At 39.9% G+C, this 24,835-nt stretch overlaps 1 protein-coding gene across 1 annotated transcript in view; it reads left to right on the top strand.

Moving 5' to 3' along the window:
* Nucleotides 1–575: 575 nt before the first annotated feature.
* The window catches only part of fubp3 (far upstream element (FUSE) binding protein 3), a 39,876-nt gene continuing 15,616 nt past the window's right edge, over nt 576–24,835 (top strand). Inside the window, exons 1-12 of the mRNA XM_085463802.1 lie at nt 576–684; nt 13,549–13,660; nt 16,418–16,451; nt 17,353–17,402; nt 17,541–17,612; nt 19,091–19,148; nt 19,379–19,541; nt 20,528–20,626; nt 20,821–20,925; nt 21,028–21,130; nt 21,822–21,922; nt 22,145–22,274. Coding sequence (XP_085319928.1) covers nt 589–684; nt 13,549–13,660; nt 16,418–16,451; nt 17,353–17,402; nt 17,541–17,612; nt 19,091–19,148; nt 19,379–19,541; nt 20,528–20,626; nt 20,821–20,925; nt 21,028–21,130; nt 21,822–21,922; nt 22,145–22,274 — 1,123 coding nt within the window. The 5' untranslated portion in view covers nt 576–588. The remainder of the gene's footprint in view (nt 685–13,548; nt 13,661–16,417; nt 16,452–17,352; nt 17,403–17,540; nt 17,613–19,090; nt 19,149–19,378; nt 19,542–20,527; nt 20,627–20,820; nt 20,926–21,027; nt 21,131–21,821; nt 21,923–22,144; nt 22,275–24,835) is intronic.

Here is a 24,835-nt window from a genome sequence, read left to right as displayed (position 1 = left end):
TAATTTCATTTATTTATTTATTTTGGATTTTCACAGTTTTGGTCTTTGATATTAGCCAACCAAATTTACAATATCCGTTTTAAGTTTGTTTCCACCACTGAAAAATAAGCAGCCAAATCTCAAAATAAGTCAGAAATTCTTGAAAGTTTGACTTATGAATATTTATTTTTGTTTAATTTAGTGGCAGAAAAAAGCTGCCACAGATATAGCACTGACCTCTGAGTGATATATATATATATATATATATATATATATATATATATATATATATGTGTGTGTATGTGTGTGTGTGTGTGTGTGTGTAGAGAAAGAGGGGGAGAGAGAGAGAGAGAGAGAGAGAGAATTCGACTGAATAAAGAAATACACAAAATAATTTTTTTGACTAAGTACATATGATCTTTCAAATATATAATATCATTAATGTGTGCAGTACAATTCTCCTCTATAGTTGTAATGACAGTGTTTTTCTTACCTATGTCCTACATGCCATGTGTTCTACGGTCAACTCGCGAGATCATCTGGCTCGCGGTGCTTTGGTTTGGCACGTGTGCTTTTTTTTTTAAGTGCGGCTCTCAGCTGCCGAGGCGGATGATGATGATGGCGGAGCTGGTTCAGGGACAGGCCTCGGTGGCTCAGCCCGGAACGAAAGATGACTTCGCAGACACGATACGCCGGGTCCGACAGGTAAAATGCTCTTCAGCGAACACGGGAGAGACGCTTTCGCACCGCAGACAACGTGTTTGCGGGCGGAGCAGACCGAGACTTTGGTTGGGGCATCCCAGATCCTAAACTATAAACACCCCTTTTGCACACTGCGAGCTGGCAAGCTAACATTAAATAGCCGAGACGGCATAGCTGAGCGGACAGATTAGAGTTTATAGAGAGCAGAAAACGCTTTTATTCAGCGTCAACGCGGTGAAAACGACCCATAAAGACACGTTTGTCACAAGACACGACGGCTTATTGAGGTGTCGAAGTTTGTGCTACTTTAGGAAGTTAAGTGAGTCCACTGCAACCTGTTGTCAACTCTCAGAAGTTGCAGTTAGCTTGGCTTGCTAGCTGACTAACACAAGTTGAATACCCTGCAGCTCGACACCACGTGACTGAAGCTAACATTTAGTCAAGACTTGAAGCCCAATACGGCTAAACTCTCTCTACGGGCTAACTTGTTAGATTACAATGTTAAGTTAGCTTCAGTGAGACAGCTGTAAAGAGGCATCATCAAAGATTAGTGAGTAACTGAATGCATCACCAACGATTAAACTACCTCGTTTGTTACGCTTGTAATTTATTAACTCTTCCTTGTGAAACGTGTGGCGTGTGTTGGACATAAAAACACAAGCGAGCAAGTTACTACAGCTCGTGTTAGCTAGCTAGCGTTTGTGGTAGTGTGTCCTCGCACGCAGCGTTGGAGTTAGGCCATGTAACGTAACGTCATCAGTTGAAATAAGCCCCCCTCCACTACTCCTGTTATGTACACTGGATTTTTCCACTGCTCCTTGAAAAATAATAATTAAAATAAAATGCAGTTTCGTCAGAGATGCTGTCCGGTGTCTTTTTGTGACCGTTGCAGACATGGTCACTGGAGCAAGCTATCAATAAGTTGATCACATGGAGCTCGCTCTTTACTGCAGGCTTAACTAAAAACACTTATATTGTGCAAACTGGACTTTACTCTATAGCTACTACTGTGCCCCCCTCCAACCCCCGTGAATTATAAACCCCACCTGAATATCTTACCCACTAAAGTTGTGTACTCAAATACTTCCACAGCAGCCCAATGCATTTTTTTTCTCAAAATATACTAATATAGGTCAATTTAATCTAGTTTGGAGCTGACATGAGCAAAAACATACTGAATGTATTTCACTGTCTCAGAGTATGATTGTTTTCACATTATAACAAGTTATTTTGGGGGGGGGGGCTATGCACACACAATTTAAGGTATACAAACTTTGTTGGCTTTCCTATCAGAATTTTGTATTATCCTTTACATTTATAAAAAATTTTTAAAAGTACTTTAAGCTTGAGTACATGTAGACACCACATACAACACAGATCAGATGAACCTGGATTACCCCTTTTTAAAGCTGCATAGACACCGAAAGCTATTCACTCATCGCACATTGCTTTGAAGCTGATGGCTGGTCAGTTGTAGACATTCCAGGCTCTGGTGCCTAGGTGACCCACTACCAAGTCATACATCAGTCGGTTGCTTCAGTTACTCATCTGGAAGTTGAGAACTGTTGATCTCAGGTCGCGCCCATTCCCCCCTTGCCCGCAGTTATTTTGCCCCTAGTTGCTTCATCAAATCAAAAATGTCATTCACATTCTATAGTCTCTGGTCACCACATCACTGCAAATCGCTTCCAGTGTGTACATAACTAAAGTTTGACTAGAAGTTGACTAGAGCACTACAAAGTGCTTTTGGGGAGACGTTAATGTGACGGAACAGCAGCAGAAACGAAAACAAACTAAATACACTTAAAGAAACAGGATTTATTGGTGTTGTGGGAAAAAAGATGCAAAGTAATGTGCATTTTGATTGCATGATTTTTATAATGCTGTTAGTACGACTCTGCTGTAGGGCTGCACGATATTAGGAAAACCTGCGATGTGAGATTGTCTCCCCCGAAAAAATTTCCGTTGTGAAGGTTTTCCTTGTATTTCCATTGTTTATTCAACTTTTGTTGCCTGTGGACTTGGGCTTGCATGTGGCCAGTCAACCAGGGTCGTTGCGTAGTCAACATTAACAATACTACTTGGTTAAATGTACTATTGTTACTCGTACACCTTTGAGTGGCTTTGTAGCGTAGTGGTCTGAACAGTCATCTCACAAGTGAGAAATCCTTGTGCTGATCCCAAGGTTTTGTCTCTGGAAGGGCAATATAAAAACAAAGAGAAAATCTGACAGATGAAACGTATGGAGCTACCCACCGTGGAGCCCTCTTGTAAAAAGCAAGTAGCTAAAAGTAGCTTTTAGTATGTCCACATGCTGGTATATTGCTTTGCCAATTCATTCTGTTGGCTGTGAAAATACAATTAAAATGCTTCTATAAGGTGTTATATATGCATGCATACAAGTAATGGGCCATTTTAGACCTTTGCTAAGTGGGTTATCAGCAACAGGGCAATGTTATATCATGTATAATTTAGCTTTTGTGGATAGAAAAGAAATGTTGTCCTGAAACTAAAACAATAGGATCATTTCCTTAAGGTGGTGTAGATGCATAAAGGATTAAAAAATGGGTATTTTTTTTTTATCCGGTTGCTACATCGTTGCTCGGCAACTTTATGGCATCTTAAGCCTAGATTATACTCTGTTGCAGACATGGACAGCTAGGGACCCGATGGCAGAATAATCATTCCCGTTATACTTTGCCATACACTTAAACTCCGCCACCTGGGGAGCCTGCGTAGTTGGTGCATTGTAATGTAAATTCTCTGCGTGCGAGTTCACACGGGCAAAAGAAACCGGCTGGCACACGGACATCTACAGGGGCCCTCGCGCTAACAGTACATTGATGAAATTTACATCACTAGTTGACTTGCGGACATGTAAAGTATAATTCCTGCTAGGGCTGTTCAATATAATGATAAATATTGGATGACGATATGAAAACGTCTATCGTTTCATTTTACGCTATCGTTTGTTTCGTGGTGTCGCAAAATATTCATCGTTTTGATGGTCACTGTAGAATTTCTTAAAGTTCTCTCTTTATCTTATATTTAATATAACAGAGTGTTTACGGATGAGCAGCTAAAAAGAGCCGTCAAGTGCTAAAAAATAGACCTTAGAACACGCCATGTAATAAATACTCACAAGGAAAATTGCGGCCGTTTTTACTTATGTAACACTCAACTCCAGGTTCACGACGCCCATGCACACATTAACACTTCACTCAAGTCGAGTTGCCCAAGATTCACAGAATTTACAGAAAATGTAAAATTTTTGTGATATATATCGTTGTCAGGACTAGAGCAGGGTGATATGACCAAAAATATCTATCACGATATACATTTGAAAATTTGCGATAACAATATAACTGACGATATAATTAACACTAGACAAAATACTTTACAACTCCTCAACTTTATTAGTGCAAAAAAAACCCCATCAATGTATTTTGCTCTTACACAAGCAGCTTTTTAAGTGCATTAAAATTTTATAAAAAATTTGCAGTGCAAATGCAAATCCTTGCTGATAGTTTAACTAAAAGGCATTTCCAGTGGAAATTGGCTGACATATCCTCAGCATAACCATGTATAATATCCACAAAACTTAAAAAGAAGTTATATACACACAATACGGTAATATTATGTTGAAGCAGAGTACGTATCACTCCGCGAAGCTCCTTACTACGGTAGCTATAATGCTCCGACACTCCATCAAGCGGTGCAGCTTCGTAGCTTAGCAAAGTCGTACTAAAACATTTGACAGATTTTCGAGCGCCGTGTAGCACATAAAATCGTTTCGAGGTCAGTAAACACAACCAGAACTCATACATAAGGCACACGGGATTATAAGGGGCACTGTCGATTTTCAGAAAAATCAAAGGATTGATTTCAAGTGTGCCGTATTTACCAAAAAACACTGTAATAACGACGGCCCGCTAGCATGCTCTACCAAAAATAGTGCTTTGTTGTGTATCTGACGGACGAAAGCTAAACCAGTTCCACACCACTGAAGCTCCAGCATTTTTACAATCCAATTCTGGTTCATCCGTTTCATTTAACGATCCACTTTCGCTCTTCTCATTCTGCGTCGCAGCCATGTGCGTATGTAAACAAAGGCACTGCGCATGCGCGTTTTACACCTATTCTATCGCGATATTTCATTTTCTTATCGTTGCCCAACATTACACCGGTATTACCGTGAACGGTATGATATGGCCCAGCCCTAGTCAGAACGATAAATGTCTTATATCGGGAGATGAGATTTTGGTCATATCACACAGCCCTAATTCCTGCTTTCGTATATTATTCATAATTGAATTTTTGTGAATATGAAAATGTTCATAAAATGTCATAAAAGAAATTATGTAATTTTATTTATTTTAAATTAAAGGTGTTACAGGTATATGAATGGAAAAACATAGGCCATTTTAGTTTATTGCCAGGTGGTTGCTAGGATAAGATAATCTGTAAATAAAAACCTTCAGCTTAAGACATACCTGTATCAAGCGTAGTTGCTCAACACCAAGCTTGGCACAGTTAGTCACTGGCACACAAAGAAACAGAGATTTCTTGTACCATAGTAAGATTCCTTTAATGTACAACAAGAGTTACCGGTTTGAAAATGTTACAACACCACCAGCAATGCAGCCAATGTCCCTCTAGGTTTCTGTGAACGAAAGTTGCAAATAACCCAGTGGAACTGAGTAAAATGTTGAAAACTGTGCGTAACTGCACCAGTTAGCACTATTTTGATGTTTTGGTGTTTGTTTTAAAGGTGGATGTATGGCACCAGTTTCTCAATATACTGGAATATAACCAAGCAACTAAGGCCATGTGCTGAGCTACACTAATCTGATCCTCTGTTTGCTACAATGTACATGGCACAAAGTAAACTATATTTCAGGCACATTTAAAACACTTAAGTTTCACACAGCTCCTCAAAAATACAGGGAATATTTAACTATTAGCATAGGACCACTATTTTGAAACCACAGACTAAATTATTGCCATCTTTCTGTTAGAATCCAGAAGTAGACCGTGTACATGTAGCTTAACAGATATGAAAGAAAAGATTTGACTGTGTGATTAATTGCAGAGAGCCATAAACAGTTGAATGAAGCACCAATAATCTGTTCGTCTCTGCCACATTTTGTTTGTGGCTGGTCCTAAATTGCAGATTTGACTCGCTACACTAGTTCCCTTAAGTGGCACCACATACTCGACAGAAAAGAGAAGTCATCCCATCGTTTTCTGTTTTGTTTTGTTTTTTTGTGCATCATGTGACATTGATGTGACATTAGTGTTGTACGGTTTGTTTTGTTTTTTTGTGTCGTTTAAGTTCCCTCTGATGCAGCTAAAGCTAGTACCTGTTTGTCCCTGCTTGGGAGCAGCTGCTGAAAGTGACTGACATTTAAATCTTGGAGCCGAAATGGCTCAGCCGTACATTTCCTACTTTCTGCTTTTATTAAATGGTCTTGAGCCATAACAACAACAAGTCACATTAAATTGCTAGTCTAATTCACCTCTGCAATAAGCCCCCTATTTCCCATTATCTCAGTGTTGTTAAGCCATTTTAATCCCTAAATAAGTATTTGACATTTAACACATTTGTTTTTTATTAAAGTATGAGACCTGACTGACAGTAGCAGTTTTTCTTGTTTTGCATAGCTGCTCTGCAAAGGTTGCATTCAAGAAGTGAAACCCGGAGGACAGGCCAGGCTGCAGTGCTGTTTGCCTTATGGCCTCACTGGACACAGAAGGCTTTCTGCTGATGAATATGAAGTGTGTACCCTTCAGTGAGCCACCATCCATGAGATGGCATGCCTGTCAACCTCTTGCATCATAGATGTAGATTTCTACATTTGTTCAATGTCAGGAGTCCAAAAGTCAGAAAGGGGGGGGGCAAATGATAAATTAATCTACACCTCTGCCCACAGTTAAATCTTTTTTCCCCTAACATTATTTAACTTGCACTAGTTTGCTCTCCTGACCCACAGCTGCAGGTTAACGGGTGGTGGTGGTGGGGGGTCAGGCAGTACAGAGCAGCAGGGGAACAGTAGCTTAACTGAGAGTATCCGCAGTGTTGAGAACAAATTCATATAGACGGATGTGGTAAAGGTGATAAACTTGAAGCTTTTCTACTTTTACAATAAGGTTTGAGTCAGCTCCTGTATAAATGCAGCATGTAGCAATTGCTGGTGTTTAAATTGCCTTAATTTTTGCTGGATAAATATAAAATGTTTTGAATTATGTAGTTATTTAGCAGTCTGCTAGTACCGCTATGATGATGGCACAAGGACTGGGCGATATATCGAGTTTTTAAATATATCGATATATTTTTATACGAGATGAGAGATGTGACGATATCGTTTATATCGATATAGTCTATGTTACATTATAATTATACTTGTGGAGCCGCATGTTTGCCTCTTTTGTCTCTACGCTGCGTCACTCTGCCTCGCCTCTCTCCTTCACTGAGCACAACTCCCCCTCCCCCATCGCTTCACCTGCAGGTAACGACAAGATGGACACGGCAGCTATCAAAGAGGAGCTGGTCGGTAAAAAAACATTTGGAGATTACTATTTTAGTGCTGCAGCGTTAACGTTATTAAAATGAAGTTAATGCCATAACTGTATTAACACGGCAAATCTCCGTTAACGAGTTGCCGCGGATCGCCCCGTGTGCGGGGCTGCATGGCGTCAACGTGTTAGCGTTACGGTTAGCGGTTACCTCGTTAACGTGTTGACGCCGTGCAGCTAGCACTACTAGTATTTTCACCATTTACAGCGCCATAAAGTGAAAAATGAAGAGTGTGTGAAACTGCGTGCTGTATCTCCTGCCTCGAAACAAACTACCTTACAAAACTCGTATACCGTATTTTTCGGACTATAACCTTACACTAAAATCCTTTCATTTTCTCAAAAATCGACAGTGTGCCTTATGTGTGAGTTTAGGGCTGTGCGATATGACCAAAATCTCATATCCCGATATAAGAATTCTATCGTCCCGATAACGATATAAATCACAAAAATGTAACTTTTTCTGTAAATTCTGTGAATCTCGGGCAGCTCGACTTGCGGGAAGTGTTTCCAGCTGCGCGTCATGTAGCTGGAGTCAGTGTTTTAACCGATGCATGAAACTATACATTTTTAGACATAAGTTGTAAAGGCCGCCGTTTTCTTTGTGAGTATTTATTACACAGCGTGTAAGCCTGTTCATCACCCCGTTCTACGTGAGCAAAAAGTGAGTGTTGAGTGCCTGATTGGGAAATTGTAGTTCAATGGTGGAGGTCTGTGGACAGCTTCAGACTGCTCATCAACCTGCAGAGAGCGTCTGATGTCAGAAAGGGGCAGTGTCAAAAATATGTGGTACGACCGATGTGTGGTACACTCTTGGTTATAGGTTTTGCATGGCTCCTGTTCCTGGTAACTCCGCTGTCACTCCCTTCCCTATTTTGGCCCACTTATCAACCAGTTAGCAGTCTTCCACATGGGACATCATTGCAGCTGGGATGCTTCTAGGGCTGAACGATATATCGCATTTGCGATAATATCGCGACATGATCAAGTGCAATTTTCTAACCGCAAAGGCTGCGATTATACTCTGGACATGTCCAAATTCATGGGCTGCATCCTCCTGAGGCCGCATTTGTAGACCGATTACGTCACAGCGACGCGCCGAAGGCTGTCCAAATTCGTAGACTCCTCCGAATGTAGCCGACAAATGCGTCCTCCTTTTCCCCGAATTTGAAGGATGGGTCGGGTGTGTCCTTCGTGGCCTACCATATCCCAGAATTCATAGCGCGGCCCAGCCAAACTCCAGTTTCCAGCAATGGCGGCCGCTACTAAGTTTTAAAATTACTCATACTAATCTTTCTGGGTCACAAAATAAACTTTTAACATATTTTCAGGCGAGAAAGTAGTTGTGTAAACATCAAATATCTGCTCGGTTTATCAAGATATCGCATATTTGCAAAAGTGACGTTTTCGGAGGCGTCTGCTACCCACCAGCTCGACAGCTAGCCGGGAGCTCGAGGGTTACTGATGCGGCCGAGAACGGCACAACTCCCGGCACATCATTTTCAGATCACTGCGGAGTTTCGCTGCTCGGGTTAAACGTAATATATAAGTCACTTAGACAACCTAAAAATGTTATTGTTGGGCTTTTTTCAGTGTTTTGTTTGTTCGTGAGTAAATCGGTTTGGCTGAGATTAAAGTTATTAGATTAGATAAAATAAAACTTTATTAATCCCCCGGGTGGGTTCCTCCTTGGTTTTCACACAGCTGACTAAACGTCAAACAGAAAACTTATTAAACAGAAGTATGAGACAGTCGAGAATTTACACCAGTGTCTGGTTATATTTTAGATAGCAAGAAGCAGACGGCCGAGTTTATTAAACTCCACCGAGACAGCGGTGACGCTAATCAGAACTAGGGCTGCCACGATTTGTCGACTAGTCACGATTACGTCGACTATCAAAATCGTCGACGACTGATTTAATAGTCGACGCGTCGTTTGAAACTTTGTACGATCACAAAAGACGCAGGAATAAGTGGCAGGATTTAAGAGTGTAATAACGGACTGAAACAGAAGATGGCAGCACTGCATGTACAAGGATGTCAGCTACCGTTAAACCCCGAAGAAGAAGAAGAAGAAGAAGCAGCTGTGTCCCAGAATTCATAGCGCGGCCCAGCGCAGTTTCCAACAATGGCGGTAGTTAGTTAGTTTTAATGTTACTCTTATTATTCTTTCTGGGTCACAAAATAAATGTTTAACATATTTTCAGGCGAGAATGTAGCTGTGTAAACCTCAGTTTATCAGGACACCACATATTTTCAAAAGCGCTCCGACGTTTTCGGAGACATCTGTTACCCACTAGCTCGTTAGCGAGCCGGGGGCTAGGTCACTAGCGCCGTGAGAACACCGGACTCCCCGCAAATCGTTTTCAAACCCACCGCCGTCTTTCGCTACTCAGGTTAAATATATATGAGTCACTTAGATAACTTAAAATGTTATTGTTTGGCTTTTTTTTTTTTAGTATTTTATTTGTTCCTGAGTAAATCAGTTTGTCTGAAATTAAAGTTATAGTTTTTACACAGCTGAATAAACGTCAAGCAGACAGCTGATTATCAGAAGTGTGAGATGCTCCAGAATATACTCCGGTGTCCTGTTATATTTTAGATAGCAAGGAGTTTATTAATCTTCACCGAAACAATCTGCAAATTTCATTAAAATTCAATAAACTATCATCTTGTCTTTATTTTTAGTTAGCACAGACCTTAAACACTTAAAGCTGTAAGCTAATGATAGTTATATAAGAGCAGATGCTGCTGGTGCAATAAGCTGTAGTTTTACGTCTAATGGATGATGATCTGATTAGTCGACTAATCGCAAAAATAATCGGTGACTAGTCGACTATCAAAATAATCGTTTGTGGCAGCCCTAATCAGAACTAGCCTTCTGATTAGCTAATCAGAAGGCTAGACCGTCCAATTTCACGCCTTTAAACTTTAAAGGCGTGTTTGTGTGTGTGTTTATACAATTGCTATTATGTTTGCACTTTATGTGTAATGTTACTGACTGCAGAGATCAGTAAGATGTGTGCATTTTTTATTTATTAGTTTTATTTATTTAATATTATTTTTTAATTGAATGACTGTCTAGTAGTTCACAGATGTCGAAAAACTGAGTGTGGTAAAGCCACTGATTTTGTTTATGTATATTTCTGCAATCTGCACATTGCACTGACTTTCATTTTAATGTTTACACCAGGGTTCCTTGTCAGCACTTTATGCTCAGATGTTTGTAAGCTAAAAATAAACTATTGTGTATGTTCAAATATACTGTTGTGATTGAAGAAGTTAAATAAAAATGTCAGTCATCAATTCATGCATCACCTCATGTCATCATAACAGAGGTCTGTCTTCCAGGAAAGAACAGTTTAAAATTAATGTAATATAGTATTGGCCATACTATATGATGTATTGCTTGTCTTTGTTTAATAATACAGAAGACAAAGACCTTAAAAAATAATCGCATATCGCATCGCAATATTGGGGCAAAAAATCGCAATTAGATTATTTTCCATAATCGTTCAGCCCTAGATGCTTCTACACAAGGGAAGAATTTCTGCTTTTATTTGAAACTACATTTAGGTTAATGAAGATCTCTGCTTTGTCTCGTTTACTTTTAAAATGATTTCTCACAGTGAAAGTTACTAAAATACAAAGTTAGGACTTTGTAGAGATGGTTTTCGAAAAGCTCAGCCTCTCTCCATGCGGGAAAAAAAATCAGCTGAGATGAAAAGATGTGCATTTCACATTTCTTCTTAATACAGAAATGTGTTTTTGTGTTGTTACACATGTACTTAAATGCCACATCACCATGGAAAAAAACAACCCCACACCTGCTTCCCTTTATGCCTCCTTATTTCCATTGCAGGCCTCTCACTTCATGAAGTGGATAATTGTCCCTGAAGGTGATGGGAAACTCTAATTTCCATCACTATATTTTCATATCGGGGAAGAAATTCCAGTCAGGCGCATATGGCAATTCAGTGTAATTTCCTGTAATTCAATACTTTTGTATGGAAGGAGAGGTTGCAGATATAATGGGGGAATGGAAGATGCAGCCAGTGCTCACAAGAAGATTTAAATGTCGATCATTGCAAGCATCTAATTTAGGCAAGTGGCTGATTTGGAAATGGCTTTAAATCAGTTTTTAGTTGAGCTTTAAAGCAAATAGCTGCACTCTACTTGTACTTTAAAGATGGGCTCGAACACTTTCCATCACTACAAGAAAACTGGGTAGTGAAACAAATGTTGTGTTGCTAACGTGGAGTGCTGAGCCTTACAGCTTGTTTGGTAATTTAAAAACAAGTGCTGGTCAAAGCTGAGCGTATTGTTTCGTTATGTTTTTTTGGGGGGGGGGGGTTAGATATTCTGTGCTATATTTATTTGCCAGATTTCCCTGAATTATATTATAATTTAAAGAAACTGAAAAAATAAAGAAAAGTTGAATGTGCAACTGTTTGGTGCAAGTTGCATGATTTGTGTGTGGGGGATATTGTGGTGTCAACAGTTTTCCCCAACAGCCTTTCAATTTTGGAGATCAGTAGCAAACTAAAGTCCTGTGCACAATAGGGCTGCCACGATTTGTCGACTAGTCACGATTACGTCGACTATCAAAATCGTCGACGACTGATTTAATAGTCGACGTGTCGTTTGAAGCTTTGTAAGATCGCAAAAGACGCAGGAATAATAGCAGGATTTAAGAGTGTAATAACGGACTGAAACAGAAGATGGCAGCACAGCATGTACAAGGATGCCAGCTGCCGTTAAACCCCGAAGAAGAAGAAGCAGCTGTGTCCCAGAATTCATAGCGCGGCCCAGCTTAGTTTCCAACAATGGCGGTAGCTAGTTAGTTTTAATATTACTCTTATTATTCTTTCTGGGTCACAAAATAAACGTTTAACATATTTTCAGGCGAGAATGTAGCTGTGTAAACCTCAAATATCGGCTCAGTTTATCAGGACACCACATATTTTCAAAAGCGCTCCGACGTTTTCGGAGACGTCTGTTACCCACTAGCTCGATAGCTAGCCGGGGGCTAGGTCACTAGCGCCGTGAGAACACCGGACTCCCCGCAAATCGTTTTCAAACCCACCGCCGTCTTTCGCTACTCAGGTTAAATATATATGAGTCACTTAGATAACTTAAAATGTTATTGTTTGGCTTTTTTTTTTTTAGTATTTTATTTGTTCCTGAGTAAATCAGTTTGTCTGAGATTAAAGTTATAGTTTTTACACAGCTGAATAAACGTCAAGCAGACAGCTGATCATCAGAAGTGTGAGATGCTGGAGAATTTACTCCGGTGTCCTGTTATATTTTAGATAGCAAGGAGTTTATTATACTTTACCGAAACAATCTGCAAATTTCATTAAAATTGAATAAACTATCATCTTGTCTTTATTTTTAGTTAGCACCTTAAAAGCTTAAAGCTGTAAGCTAATGATAGTTATATAAGAGCAGATGCTGCTGGTGCAATAAGCTGTAGTTTTACGTCCAGTGGATGATGATCTGATTAGTCGACTAATCGCATAAATAATCGGTGACTAGTCGACTATCAAAATAATCGTTTGTGGCAGCCCTAGTGCACAACCAATGACGGCTTTGTACTTTCTTCTATCTGTTGTAGCTGTTTACTGTCACCAGGAGGCAGTGTCACAAACACCTGGTCAATGGCTTGTCAATGCTGTATCATTTTTGATCTTTGGGTTTTTTGGAAGTGCATCTGGACCAGCAGCTGACCAAAATTGCCTGACATTTATGCTGGCTGTCAGGCCGCTGGTTAAGCAGAACCCTGCGTTGTATATAATTGCAGTGAAATTGTGTTGCTGTTTGCTTTTTGGTTTAGTCACTGTGTGTTATACATTAGGTCCTTTAATTAATTGCTAGCCGGCCCTTTGAAAGAGATTCAGTTTTCGCTCCAAGGACCTGGGAGTCTTTGTCGGTGTTTTAGGTAGCTGTTGTGACATATCTTGTCAGTTGTGATATTGCAATGTACTCTGATCTTTATGATTTATTGATGAAAGCTTGAAAACTTGAGCCAGTGAGAACCAGAATGTGACAGATGTTTCCAGGAAAGCATCACCATCGATCAGTCGTTTGAATATATATACTGTCACAGATTGCAGCTGTCAAATAGATAACACCCTAGAGAGACCAAACTTTGCTCCAGAGCTGATGCTTTAAATCAAGCAAGAAGGAAAGACGAGGTGTCACACTTATAAAAGGTTGCCCAAGATTATGTGTTGGAAAGGAAGTGTATGTTGAAAGGGTATCATCATGTATCTGCTGTTTTGTCCGCAGATGACAGCCAAGATGGGAGGAGACCAGATGCCCAATATGAACAGTTCATCTCCAGTCTTGGACCCCTCCATGTATGGCTTTGGAGGCCAGAAACGTTCACTAGACAATGGAGGTGAGTCTTCAGGATATATACGCGCACACGCCGCATATTTTATAACATACGTGCTCACTGGCCCCTTTGTTAGGTACACTTTGGAACCACTTTTGACTTCAGAACTGCCACAATCCATCATGGCGGAGATTCAACGTTACTGAAAACATTCCTCAGAGATTTTGATACTGACATGATGGCCACTCACAGCTGCTGCAGATTTGTCATCTGCACATCCATGAACTAACACCACATCTAAAAGGTGCTCTGCAATCTGGTAGCTGAAGAAGTAGTGAACTGAAGAAACAACCACTTTATTTGGAGAAAAATAAAACAAAAAAAAATGCAAGAATAGCCCAGACGTCCCAGTTTTACACTAGCACATGAACGCAGCTTACATTTGTGGATCTATGCAACGCTGGAAGTGTAAAATTACTTTTAAAAACCCCACATGGGCATATGACATCTGTGTCTATCAGGCAATTCATGCGCACACATTTAAGGTTTTGTAAGTGAGGGAGTGTATTTTTAAACATTTGTATTCAGACAAAGCTTTTTAAAAGGAGAATTTGTCTAATTTGTGAAGCCGAACTTTATAAATTGTGCGTAATGATCAGTATTTATTCCGGTGTGGATTGAAGCATGTGCTTGCGAGTCCTCAAAAGTTGACGCATCACTGCACACATTAGTAAATCTTAATTTATGCCTTCCTTTGGAGGCCCATTTGCATCTAGGTGCATTTGAACATGTGTACCTACCAAAATGGCCAGCGAGTGTATAGTTCATATGTTGGCAGCATAAAATTCACAGGTATGTTTTCTGGTTCTGCAGCTTCTCTTGCATAATGTTTACACGGGCATTCTGCTGCATGAAAACAAGACACGTTTATCACTATTGGAGAGCGATTTTCAAAATCTGGGATATAGAGCCGCAGCAGGCGTGTGGTTGATAACCAAAGGAAAGCATGCAGTGAAATTAAACTGATGTAGGGAAGTTTGTTTTGGGTGTTGTCCCTTTTCCTCACTGAACTTGATCTTTGTTTTATTTGCTCTGTTTTATTATTAATGATTAATAAAAAATGGGTGACATGACGCATGGCTCTTTGCCTTTTTAGCTTGCAAGGGTTTGTGCAACTCTGTTTCATACTGGGCTCCACAGAGTTTAGCCAACAAACACCATTATCCAATCCGAAGGAGAAAATGAGGCATCGCCTTTTGGCGTTACTTTTCAACAAAAAGCTGTGGCAGCAGTTGCTAGAAGCAGTTAATCGCTGCTTATAACAGTTTAAGTGCACTGGTGGCCAAATGTTTGCAGCACATGCCATGCCTTGTGCTTGTGATTATTATTTTTTTCCATCTCTTGCTTAAGATGGAGGGAAAACAACATTTCTTGAGTTATTTGGTGATTGGATAACTTGTACAATTTGCATCAGTAATCGTGATCCTTTTTCAGGGTTTGGCACAGAAGAAATAAATTTTTTTTTTTACTCTTGCCTCTAGAGCTCTGGCTAATTGACAGTTTTTCCGCAAAATGTACAGTGAAAGCATCATGAAACCTGCTCTGTTATAAATAAACAGACGTGTGGACAGCAAATTGGAGATCTCAAACCAGACTACGCTAAAGCTTTGAGACATTTTCATGTAAAAGCAGCTGAATTTGGTCATATTAAATAAGGAGTTATTAATTTGAATTGTAATAAATGGCTTTTCTTTCTAAACTCTTTCTGAGTGACTCTCATTCAGTCACTTTTCAGTATTCACGGTTCTGTGTAGAAGTTGCCAAACTGCCTGTGTACATTTCATCTGTGTAGGAGGAACTGTTGTAATCGGAAGTGTTTTTGTGTCTGCTTGGACCTGACACTGCAGTGTCGTGATTTTATTTTATTTATTTTTAACTACAACAACAAAACATTGCATTTTTCTATGCCTTGCACACAAAACAAAGATTTGATGTCTTTCATATCCCCGAAGTGGAAACGCGAGACATTTATCCTGTCGTCTTATCTCCTCACAGTTGTTTGTATGATAGTTCCACCCTGAATGAACGGATAAGAAAATTGTATGCAATTCTAGTTGAGGTTTATTTGCTACTGTCATTGTTTGGATCGCTGTGTGCTCAGCTTTTTCTCAGTCAAGGATTTTCTTGCAGTCTGGAGGGGAAATGACAGAAATTGTATCTGTGTATCACTGCAGTTAATTATCAAACAAGTACACAGGCACTCGAGGCATTCAGACTTGATCATCCAGTCTTGTCCTCGTACGAGTGAGACACACACCTTCCTCGTTTATATTCATAGCGGTCCCATTCTTAAGCGTTAACCCCAGTGCTTTTCCAGAAGAAGTGAAATCAGTGCAAACAGCCATAAAATTGATTGAACCCACGAGATATCAACTCAGGTGTTCACGTCCATGGCAGCACATCCTCCAGTGACCCTGCAGGACCCTTGCTTGGTGCTACCTGTCAAAATTCAATTCAGGACCAGCAGTCGCTGACCCGGCTGCTGCCTCTCTCTTTCTGAGCGGCTCTGATTGAAACACTCACTCATACACTTGCAGGCCCGATTTCCATGCTGGTGAAAGCCCCCTGCTGCAGGTCAGCCACAAACATGAAGGATTGGCAGAGCCGTCCCCTCCACCACTGACTCGTTCTTTCTCATTTTGCTGCTTCGCTGGCGATCACTTGGGCAGATATTTGTGGTGCATCTGCTGTATTTTAAACCATGATCTCAGATTATTTGTCACATGTTAATTGGTGTGCTTTCCCCTCTTTTTCTCTCAGTGGGGAACCATCTCAGTGCAATGGTACATCAAAGGTAAGCAGAAAACACCTGAATAAGTCCTGTGTTCATAGAAGTGCACTCAGTTTATCAGCGTATTTTCTCATACAAGCACATGCATGTCTGTGGTTAACAGTATGTTGTTGTGCCGTCAAAGATGAATATGAACCCAGTTTTACATGGTTATCATAAAGTTGTTGCTGCTTTTGCTTTTAAGTACTTTTGCTATAGTTTAACAGTAAATTAAATTAGAAAAACGTAAAGCACCTTTAACGTGGACTTGTGATTATCTCATCATACAAATATTAATATAGTGGTGATCACATTAAATGGGGTCAAAGTTTAAAGTGATGTGGTAAATTTTTCTCAGTGAGTCAAAAGCTCAGGCTTATTAGCTTTTCTTTCCTACTCTTGGCTCTGTATGTAATCAGTGTGAGCAGATATTCCCTAGCATGGTCATCTCAGCCCCCTGCTGATTTGGCTGCAACCACAGAAGCTCCACACACCTGCTGTTCAAACCCTCTGTTTATGAGCGACAGCCATTCACAATAAAGTTAGCCAAAATTTGTTTCTGACTGTGGGTGGACACCAAGCCTTGGTAATAATATTTTAAACTGTTAGTCATGCAAAGCTATTAATGTCCAAGAATAAAACGAATATGGTACTCAAATTGATCCTCATAGGTCAAAGCAAACCTTTTGGTTCAAATTGTAACTTCCTCACAATCTTATAGCCTCAAACAAAATAAAATGAAGTAAATTATGTGCCCTGTGATGGACTTGCAGGATGTGCCCCAAATTTCAGAAGTTATTCTGTTGATTGTATAGAAAACGGTCATTAGTTGTAGTCCCAATAATTTCAGCATTATTTCTTTTGATGTGTACAAGATGTCTCTGGCAGAAGGGCAGAATATTGATCATGTACCAATTTCTCTCAGGGCTTTTACAACAGAAGACTTCAAAGTGCCTGATAAGATGGTGGGATTCAGTAAGTAGCCTAACATTTGACCTGTAATCATCAGTATTGACATTCTGCTCAGTTTTTGGGTCAAAGCACTGGGCCTCAATCTAAATTGTGGGGCGGGGGAGAAAAGTTAAATGCTGAAATTTCTCTCTTTTTGCTCAGTCATTGGAAAAGGAGGCGAGCAGATCTCAAGAATTCAGCAGGAATCAGGTTGTAAGATCCAGATTGCTTCAGGTAAGTCCAGTTTAATCATAAACATAATATAAAAACATGGTGGCAGTGAGGTCTTTCAAGGTGGCAAAACAAATGTAATAACACATAACATGGTCACTTTTCATTTTGTATATAAATACTGCGCCGTGTGCGTTACTCGCTTTTATTGTGTGCAGCAATAAAAGATGATGGTGAATGTTGTTTCCTCTGAGGGTCAAACTGTGGCTGGAAAGAAGTTTGACATAAATTAAATGTTGACGAGGTGAAAAATCATCAAAAAAGCCCCAGATGAAAATTTAATTTATTGTATATGTATGATGTACAATATAATATATTTCAAACTCTCATCTTCTGTTTTATTTGGTCTTGTTTTGGTGACACATTGGGTTTCTCCAAAGCTTCAGCCTTCCATTAATATCTTTTTTCTTTTAAGTCTGAGCAAACTTGCTAATTTTTCATGATTGTATTTTAAAGATACAATTTATGCTAGCAGAAGCCTCGTGTCTCTGCCAGAGGCCGTTCTGCATTTGCAGCATACCTGCAGATTAAGAAAATATTGAATTCAGGATTTTGTATAGAATATTTACCTGAACTTTTTGTTTTTATCAAGCTTTAAGTTTGCATGAGCAAGCCTGTACTTTTGTGGACTTAAAGTATGATGTGATAAGATCAATTACTAAGTTTTCTGCTAAGGCTAGCAAACTTGGTTGGTAAGCGGCATTCACAAACTATAGCTGAAGCTCACATGCCTGCTAATTAGTGCAAGGTCAAGGACTAATAAAATATTAGAAACACTCAGATCCTGGGGCGCAGACTTCCTGGATGTCTGTTCCACACTTTAGGCTAAATTTCACTGTCAGATTCCAGATAGTGAAAGTTGGACTTTAACATGTGTTGCTAACTTTTACCATTTAGGGAAGGGGAAGAAAGTCTAAATGCAGGGTTTTGTTTTTTTTGGTTTTTTTTTTTTTGTTTGTTTGTTTTAAACCAGGTTGTAACCTATTGCATAACATAAGAGCCAGTCGCAAGTGGACTTTACACTTTAGAGGACCTGCAGTTTGTGGCACTTGGCATTTTTATTTTCCAGCCTCTCTGTGGCTCTCGTCTTTGTTCTGCCATTCATTTATTCTTTGTCTTTGAGCCTAGTACAGAGGGTTTGGGAGTTTTGTTTCGTTTTTTTCCTCCCCACTCAAGCTAAATTAACAAAACAGAGGATTGTCTTCACATAGTTTGTCCAACATTGGTTCCAGTGTTACTCGCACAACTATCAGCACTGTTTGTGGGACATGCAGTGTTCGCCACATCTCAGGCTGTGGTTTGTTATCATGTTAAGTTGCAAGTTTGTGAAATATGTTGCTGAAAAATGAAACTCACCTTTTCTAACATGCAGTGCATTCATTTTTTTTATTGCATGAAACTAAAACTTAACCAAAACTACTTGTAAATGCAAAGATTTATTTTTTAGTGATGAGTTTCTTTAATTGTCTGTTTTCTTGCAGACAGTGGAGGCATGCTGGACAGACCCTGCACACTGACTGGCAGTCCAGAGAACATAGAGTAAGTCTCACATTAACTTTGACAGATTAACTGGAACTCCACATGTCATTAGGAAAGTGTGCCCTTTTGTCATTCAGGGCTTGAACTCCAGTCTCTTTTCACTTGAAGTGCTGATCAGTGAATGAATCACCTGAGCTCATCTTTCACAACTGCAAAGCGTTTTCTTTGGGGGTGGTTGTGCAGGTTGTAGTGACAAATCCCTTGTCTTGCTCTTGGCTCCATCCCTTCAGGCAGGCAAAGAGGCTTCTGTGCGAGATTATCGAGCAGTGTAGGTATGGTCCAGGCTTCCACAATGAGATGGACGGGAACAGTTCCATTCAGCAGATCCTGATCCCTGCAAACAAAGTCGGCCTGGTGATTGGAAAAGGAGGAGAGACCATTAAACAACTGCAGGTCCGCGAGTAGATGCACTGCACTGATAACACAACACATGCACTACAGTAAAAACGAACCATGGTGATGACCTGATTTTTGAACTTCGTATTATTATTGCAACATTTTGCATACAGATTGTAGGACTATAAAGATTGCAAATGGAGAGAATGGGTTTGGTGTTTAACAACTGTTGGAAGTTTCGGGGGACACGTCACAGCCCTGTTGCACAGGGTTAAACTTTTTTTTATTTTTTAGAAGGTGGTTTCATGTTAGTCTGTTTGAATCACGTGACTGTAATTAAAAATATGCCTTGAAGTGGTAACTGTCTGCTTTATCTGAGAGTTCTGCAAAAAGGACACTAAAAGCACAAAGCCATCCTCTAAAAGAGGTCTGAGGAAGAAGGAAGCAGCTCTAGTTCTAAATTATCCACTGACTTACAAACTGCATCTTTAGAACAGATCAAATTAAGGTGGTCAAGTTGAAATTGATTTCTTTAGACTGGTTCTTTTGGGACAAACTTAAGGTTTGTGTGATTCTTCATCGAGCATTTAGGAATGAGTAAAGTGTTTGACCTGTCCAGTAGAAACTGATCCAAACTGAAATCAGCTGGGCTCTGTTTTAAGCATTAATCACTGGAGTAGGAACAATCGGAGGGCCCTTTTCAAACATTTTTCAAGGGACCTGTTTCAGTACCAGTGTGTGTTTTGAGCCTTGTTGTCAAATGCAGTGGTCTGATTGGTCAGATATCTTTATTCACATGTAAACAAACAAACAAAAACAAGCTTAATTCAAAGCTAAATGCCACAAATTTATCCTGCAAAAGTACATGGTTTGTGTGAACGGCTGCATTCAGAATAGTTTTGTTTTAGTTTTTTAACAACAAAAAATACATCCTGTTCTTTGAGATGTGCTAGAATCTCCTACTTTTTGGAGCGAGTAGTATTTTGTTCCCCAGGTAACTCTTTGGTGGTTGTTTCTTCTTCTGTCTGATTGTACCCCTGCAGGAGAGAACAGGAGTGCAGATGATAATGATTCAGGATGACCCCATGCCCACTGGAGCAGACAAGCCCCTGAGAATCACTGGGGATCCCCACAAAGTGCAGGTCAGCCTCAGAAGTGCTCAGTGTGTGCCACTATCTGTCCTGTTTTACACTCAATTTTACACATTTTATGCCTTCAGCCTTCGACTCAAACATTTTATTTCGAAACTTTTTATTTTTTTGAGGAGCGGGTCAGTCCGACTTGGCTGTGTTTCACATGCAGGATCGTTTACCCAGTATTTGAATTTTCTTCTTAGCAAGCCCGTGAACTTGTGGTGAAGCTCATCCGGGACAAAGATCAGGGGGACTACAGAGCTGGCAGGGCAGATTTTGGCTCCAAAATGGGTGGAAGCAGTCTGGACGTGAGAGCCTTTTTCTCTGCTTTTCAGCTTCGGGACAGCCAGCTAAATTTGCTCAGAGTACATTTAAGCGTTCTTCATTTTCCTTTCTTTCTGTCAACATAGGTGGTTGTGCCTAGATTTGCTGTTGGCATCATCATTGGCAGGAATGGCGAGATGATCAAGAAGATTCAGAATGACGCTGGGGTCAGGATCCAGTTCAAGCAAGGTAAAGAGGATTGAACAAGGCCTCATTTTGGCCATTTCTGCCTAATACGATTGGGTCTAGATTAATTAAATCACATACAAGGGAGTAGCTGATGTGCATCTCTGGTATTTTAATTAAGCTGTCGTAAAATAAGCTGTCATCATTTGTAGTTAATGTAAACTGTAGAGTAAGAGGTCAAGAAAGCCCTTAAATTCTGACATGAACGACACACAAAATATGGATTTAGTACAACCATGGGCTCTTGAGTGTCTTTGCAAGTGCTTGAAATCAAATTTTTGTACTTTATTATAATAATTTTACATTTGTAAAGTGTTAAGCTTGTACATTTTGGTCCTTATCAGCCTACCTGCATGTAAAAGATGACAAAATTATAGTTGTAGTGGTGATGTACTTTACAATCAGTCACAGAAAAGCTTTTTCTGAATTAGCCCAGCTGTCAGTAGCTGTTCATTCAGAAGTTACGGTTTTGTTTGACATCTGTCTCCTGGAGTGCATGCGTAGTTGGTGCATTTTCATGTAAATTCTCTGGAGATGTGTCCATGCAGTCACGGGGGAAAAAAACAGGCAGCCACTAAAGTTAGAAACATATCACCTATATTTTCTTAATTTAAATTCAGAAAAGTATATAAAGTCTTCATGCGGTTTAAGCTTCTCTAAAATAACTTTTCCTCCCTTGAATGTGGTTGTTCAGATGACGGTATCAGCCCCGACCGTGTAGCTCAGGTGATGGGACAGCCCGACCACTGTCATCATGCGGTCCACCTCATCAATGAACTCGTTCAGACAGCTCAGGTATGTGCTTCTTAGTCCCCGTGTATTTGCATCTGTTCATGCAAAGTTGGCTTTAAATATTTAATTAGACAATTTGTTTATGAATAAATTTTTTTATTTTTATTTTAAATGTCCATCAGAGCAGTTGCTCATATGCAGGGATTTTTTTCCTGACCTCCAACAATCTGTCAAGTTCTTTTGTGTCTTTATTATAATGACCTTTCTCCTGTCTCCTCCTGACAGGAGCGAGATGGATTTGGCGGCGTAATAGGACGTCGAGGGCGAGGTGACTGTAACATGGGAGGGCCTGGAGGTCTGCAAGAGATGACATATGCAGTACCAGCTGATAAGTGTGGCCTGGTGATTGGCAAAGGTAAGGAAAATGTTCTGGAGATATTTAAACACAGATACAGTTTTTTCTTTTAAATATCACTAACGCTTAAGCACAAGATGCTGTTTTTTGTATTTGTTTGAGCTGATGTTGCATAAGCCTGATTAAAATGAGCAGACTTGATAAGAGTATCCAGCTCAGCAGATTGCAGTTTCCATTTTAATAACTGCCGTTTGGTGTCCTGCCTCTGAGAGAGACTGATGAGGAGAGGAGGGGGTGAGTGACCACCCTCCTATTATCCCTCCAGGGCTCATGTATACAGCACAAGTGGCATTCATTGGCTTCACTAAGGGCTTAATGACGGGGATAATGCGTGTAATGTGACATTAATTGTTAAAGGTGCATAATAACAGCCCTCAATCATGTGGAAGGCTGCCTGGCATCTAATGAGGGTCTTTCAGCCCAATAGAGTGCAGTGAGGGAATGAATAGGAGGAATTAGCTTATTGGCTATTCATGCCCACTCTATTGCCAGCTATTTAAAAGTCATTGACCATTGCATTGGAAGGAGCTGTGTGTGTGTTGTATGCTAGGATGGATGCTGCCTTAGTGTGTGTGTGTGTGTGTGTGTGTGTGTCTGTGTGGGGAAGGGCAGGTCAAAGGGGGCCTCTTTACCTAAGATAAAAACATGGCGATAGAAATGTCAAGTGGCTTTTGTGCATGTAGTGGGGCGAGGGAAACAAATAAACCTGGGCGTTGCGTCCCCCTCTCTGTGCATTAGCATATGAAGTGGGCCAATATGGTGGAGATGGCGGTGGGTCTGGGTGCTGTCAGGCATCCCTTAAAGGGTGCAGTGATTAATATCTTTACGATGCCATATGCAGCTCATTGCCCCTCTGTTCTGACCTCATACACACCGCCACACCGAGCTTGACGAATCAAGCCACCCACCAACCTACTCAGACTTTACCAGAGACGTGACGTTAGTGCAAAACACATAACCAGCATCACAAAGTATATATCAGTATATCCGTACATTTGCCGTAGTACATCTGTATATTTGCTTAACTTATCTGTATATAATTGCTCTTATTGCACTTCTGATTAGATGCAAACTGTATTTCGTTACCCTGTATTTATACGTGTGTAATGACAATAAAGTTGAATCCTGATCCGAAAGTTACACCGCACAAGTTTTAACCTGAAACATCTAAACCCACAGTGGGCTGCTACCTTTGCTACTGGCTAAAATTACCATTTGTGTAGGAACTTTTGTTATTCATCATAATTTCAACCACTTGTTGTTTTGTTTTTGTTTTTTTTAATGATTTAAGCTTTTAATGATATGATTTTGATATGGGGTTGTTTTGCTAATTTAAGCTGAGTGAGTAAATATTTAAAAGGGGCCTGTGACTTTTTCAGCTCTTCTTGTCAAAGAGACAAAAATAAACTACCAATAAGTACGTCTGAGACGTAATAAAAGGTTTAGTTTTTTGGGGTTTTTTTGGCTTTTTGGGGAGGTATTTGGGTTTAAACTGTTTATATACTGAATTGTTTGCACTTTTAGTCCTTTTTTTTTAATTTATTTAATTTTAAATCTCATTAGTGACAGACTGCTGAGAGCACGAAGGCACGTTTTTATCTACTCCGTTGTTTTCTATTTCATTTTTTAAAATTTATTTTATAACTTCTATTTTAAGTTTTTAAACTAACCAATGAGATGTTAAAATAAGATGTGATCTCTAATTGTTTATTTCTTTGGTAGATTCCTAATCTTAAAAAAAAAAAAAAAAAAAAAAAAAAGCCCAACCCTTCATTTGACTTCTGTAAAAGGTGTTAAAAATATATATAAACAGTCTTCCCTTGGAGATTAATGTATTTGAATGGGGCTACAGGTTTGTCTGTTTCCCTGCTCTCCCAGTGGAGCAGAGACTTTTACTGTTTAAAAGTAAATAAATAAAATTTTTACCTCAGCTGCATTTAGTTTGTTATTAGGCTGGGGTTTCAGTCTCAGCAGTATTTCATTAGGGCCCGAGCACTGACAGTGCGAAGGCCCTATTGTAATTGCTCTGTTTATTATTATTATTAGGGCCCGAGCACTGACAGTGCGAAGGCCCTATTGTAATTGCTCTGTTTATTATTAGGGCCCGAGCACTGAGAGTGCGAAGGCCCTATTGTATCTGCTCCGTTTCTTATTATTATTATTATTATTCAGGCAAAACAAGGGCCTTTTTGAGGGCCTAAACATGCTCAAAAACTCATGAAATTTTGCACACATGCCAGGTCTGGTGAAAAATTTTGTATTTTAATGGTTTTACATATGAGCACTGGGAAATGGCTCTACAGCGCCACCTATGCCTTGTTAAATGCAGCCCTACGACCACATCGTTTGAGCTACATGTATGAAATTTGGCACACATGTGTATCATGCCAAGACGAACAAAAAAGTCTGGGGGCCCATTGACGCAAACCCAACAGGAAGTCCGCCATTTGGAAGAGAAGGTGACATTTTGGCTCTAATTTTGCCATTTCCATGCCTCGAACTTTTGCGAACTCCTCCTTGGGATTTGGTTGTATAAGCTTCATCTTTGGTCAGTGTCAACT

Source organism: Copadichromis virginalis, linkage group LG7, assembly GCF_057382275.1.
Source record: "Copadichromis virginalis isolate Kocher_CV1m ecotype Utaka linkage group LG7, C_Virginalis_male_GT1.1, whole genome shotgun sequence".
NCBI classification, from domain to species: Eukaryota; Metazoa; Chordata; class Actinopteri; order Cichliformes; family Cichlidae; genus Copadichromis; species Copadichromis virginalis.
Note: the sequence above shows the minus strand (reverse complement) of the source record. Positions and strands in the feature narration are given on the sequence as shown.